Source organism: Buceros rhinoceros, unplaced genomic scaffold (assembly GCF_000710305.1).
Source record: "Buceros rhinoceros silvestris isolate BGI_N320 unplaced genomic scaffold, ASM71030v1 scaffold29628, whole genome shotgun sequence".
Lineage (NCBI taxonomy): Eukaryota > Metazoa > Chordata > Aves > Bucerotiformes > Bucerotidae > Buceros > Buceros rhinoceros.
The window spans coordinates 1-3,431 of NW_010426763.1; the positions used below are offsets into that span (position 1 = coordinate 1).

At 47.2% G+C, this 3,431-nt stretch overlaps 1 protein-coding gene across 1 annotated transcript in view; it reads right to left on the reverse strand.

Annotated features, from left to right (window-relative positions):
* Positions 1–473: 473 nt before the first annotated feature.
* ATP11C (ATPase, class VI, type 11C) overlaps positions 474–3,431 on the reverse strand; it is a gene marked incomplete at its 5' end in the record, with an annotated part of 18,443 nt that continues 15,485 nt past the window's right edge. The window contains 4 exons of the mRNA XM_010141638.1: positions 474–659; positions 1,255–1,358; positions 2,023–2,096; positions 2,935–3,006. Coding sequence (XP_010139940.1) covers positions 474–659; positions 1,255–1,358; positions 2,023–2,096; positions 2,935–3,006 — 436 coding nt within the window. The remainder of the gene's footprint in view (positions 660–1,254; positions 1,359–2,022; positions 2,097–2,934; positions 3,007–3,431) is intronic.

Genomic DNA, 3,431 nt, shown 5'->3' on the forward strand with positions numbered 1-3,431 from the left:
GGATAATATTCCTTATATTATTATATAAGGAATTATATATAATTATTATTATATTCCTGGATAATATTCCTTATTATCCAGGAACAAGGATTAGAATCTAGCAATCCTGAATGTTCATTCGCAGCCTAAAAAGAAAAATTGCTGTTTTAAACTAAGACCCACGAGTAAGAGTTTAATTTACACAAGCAGTTACTATAACTGCACCCAAAACCAAATTTGTTTTGATGTGCAAATTAACGCTGCGTGCTTAATTCACTCTCTAGAAGTGCGAGTGCTTCTGCAGTTTCATTAATAAATCCTAATTCCTACTACACAGGCCAATTTTAGCAACTAGGGCAATGTGTAATGGGTTGTGCCGTGGAGCAATTAATTGCCCTGGACACTTGCAGCATCTGCCTGGCTGCTCAGTTTCACCAGGGTGAGTCAGGGCCACAATCCAACATCAGGTAGAAACCGCAGTGGCAGTCACCTCTTTACCTGTCCTCAACGGCAGTAGCCCCAATCAAGTGCATGTCTGCTTCCGTCTCCTCAAAAACCTTTGCCATCTTTTCCTCCCTGTCCTGCAGAGCCATCTTAGCTTCACTAATCTGTCTGTCGATTTTGTTGTACTCCTTTTGAGTTAGTTCTCTGAATGCCACACAGAGCGTTCGGTAGCCATCCTGGTAGTGGGAGAGAAAGAAAACAAAGTGGACGAGAGCCCTAAAACGAGATTTTCTACAGCTCCTCCCTTCAGGGTTAGTGCTTTCTCCACCATCAGTGCTTTCTGCCAGTACTGACCCCGACAGCAATGACAATTTGTTGGCTTGACTCAAAAGATCAGTTTCTCTGCGTTTATGCCGTAACTTCTTCCTATCAGAGCAACTGTGGTTATGCTTATCTGTGCATGCAATATGGCAGAGAGAAGCTAAGTGAAGGACCAGAGCTAAGAGAGTGCATCCCGCTGGGAGAGCGGGGACCTGGTGGCCCCAGGCCTGGGACCAGGCACTTCTCGTGCAGAGAAAACTATTGCTATTTCTATTTTTAACCTACTCAGGAGATGCTCAGCCATAACTGTGATGGAGACCATATAAGTACATTAAAAATCAAATAAAGGTGGAAGTCAAACAACAGAAAAGGAAAGAAGCCTGGCTTCAGGACAATGCGAAGTGACACTCAGATTTTCAACACTTCCCTCCAAAGCAAGGTCACATCCCTATTTTTGGAATAAGGCTTTCCTGACCCCAGGAGACAGCCAAATGCAATCCGCATGCTCACCATAGCGTTGCGGTCCACGTGGACTTTTGTTTGTTGGATTTCTTCTTGCTGCACCCTCGGAAAAATAGAGGAGTCCGCTCCTTTGCAGAAGAGAAGCAACTTCCCTAAAAGCAAATCATCAATAGTTTATAGCATTCACAAGCTGTAGGAAGACTTAACAGCTTCGACAGCCAGCAAGTGATGCAGAGGGAGGGAACCTGGCAGGACTAAAGAAGGAACTGCAGGAAGCCCAGTGGCCTAACAAAAGCGGCCTTACATCAACCCGTGCAAAACCTTCTTTGATCCCAGGCTGGGGCATGGATTGTCCCTGCCTGTCTGTGAGCAAGCTTTCTGCAACAGGCTGGACAATGCAGTTTCTTTTTTCCTGTTGAGAAGCCTTGGCAACCTTTTCAGGGAGGCTAAAACCTGGGACTGACATTTGAGAAGGATGGTGACCTCTGAACTTTTGTCTGCTATCCCATGAAAACCCATTCCCACTCAGGGGAAGGTCTCACATCTCCCCCACTGAACTTGTACCTCCAAGGCTGGAAGGCAGCAAGCGAGGAGCTCTCCATGGGTCATTTTCCACTCCCTTCCCCTCCCCTCATCTGCTGCTGGTCCCCAACAGCTGCTATGGAGAAAATGAACTCTACCCCAACCAGATTCAGTACAGAATTTAGACCGGCTTCAAAAACCAAACAGCTTAGCCTCTCCGGGTTACAGGAAAAAGGATGAGGTTTATATTTGTGCACACATGTATGGGAGTCCAGACATGCATTTGAACTGTACCCGTGGTGGTTCTCACAATGACACTCATACGGCGACGGACAGGGTCGAAGTCCAACACATGGAGAAGTTGGTACCTTAAAAAAAAAAAAGGAGCTTAGATCAGGAAAAGAAAAATAACTGCTTAAGACAGAAAATCACTAACAACGAGCTGCAGAAATCAATACACCCTACAAGTGGCAGCACCCACTGGGCAATGCACTTTTTACAGCTACTGCACAAGAAAACTGAGTGAAAAAACTTCCAGTGGTGCTTCAAGCATGAGGCTGAGGGTGTGGGTGCCCCCAGACTGGGCAGTGGCTCAGCAGGCAGCAGGGCACCACACACCCCGGGCAGCAGCATTGGCCCTGGCAGTTAAATAGAAGTTACCCCGTAAGGGGAGTAAGAAGTGAAACTTGTTTGTGAAAGCAAGTTCTTGGAGCGCTGGGATTAAGTCTGTGATTCTCAGATGTCCCCTAAGATGGGAGCTTTTGCAGGGTAAAATCTGATTATTTTTATCTTGGGAGAGGAAAAAAGTTACAGGGAAGGGAGCTGTATCATGCAGTTTAGGCTTAGAGTACGCTGCTGTGAGGCCCAGCCACCATCTGTAAGGTCAGCAACCACCTCAGGAACCCCAGGAGCCATCTCCACAGCCAGGCACGGATAAAGGGGCTGCAGGCACTTCAGGGACTGAACTCAGACATCACTAAAAAACCACCAGCAGATTTTTGCAAGCAAGCCTTTCAGCCTGCACCTTGGTGTGCTGCGCGTTGTGAGAAGTACAGGAGTTCTTGGGCTGGTCAGCATGGTCTGACAGCCCTCAGGGAACAGCTTTGACCCTGCCAGGTTGGCTACATGGACCAAACATGATCAAGCCAGGTGGGAGCAAGCACAGCACGAGCAGCTCTGTTCCTCGAGAACCCCTGCAGCACTTACATTTCCATTTCATTCTTTTGGTTTCGTATTTTCATGAAATCATTTTCAAGTCCTAGAAAAGTGAAACCATACCTGTCAATAAACAAAAGGACAGAACAACATTGAAAACACCCATTGGCACATATCACACATTAACGGTGTTCTCGATTCACCTTCTGTACTGCAGAGGAGAGCAAAGAAGTTAGCGAGCCTAAGCTAAAAGCTTGGCTGGATGTTTGCTTGCTCCAGGCAGGAGCAGTGCCACAACATCACAGCAGGCTCTGTGACCTGGAGAGCTGGGCACCACAGTGCACAGATGCCAAGAGACTCTGGACACAGTCCCCTGGGTCTCCTGCAGAGGTACAAGCTGTAAGCAAGTATATACAGCTGCAGCAGCCTCTATCTAAAACCTAGGGGCCGGCAACAGCATGGATCATAGAATAGTTTGGCTTGGAAGGGAGCTTAAAGATCACCTAGTTCAAACAGCCCTGCCATAGGCAGGGGCACCCTCCCCTCAA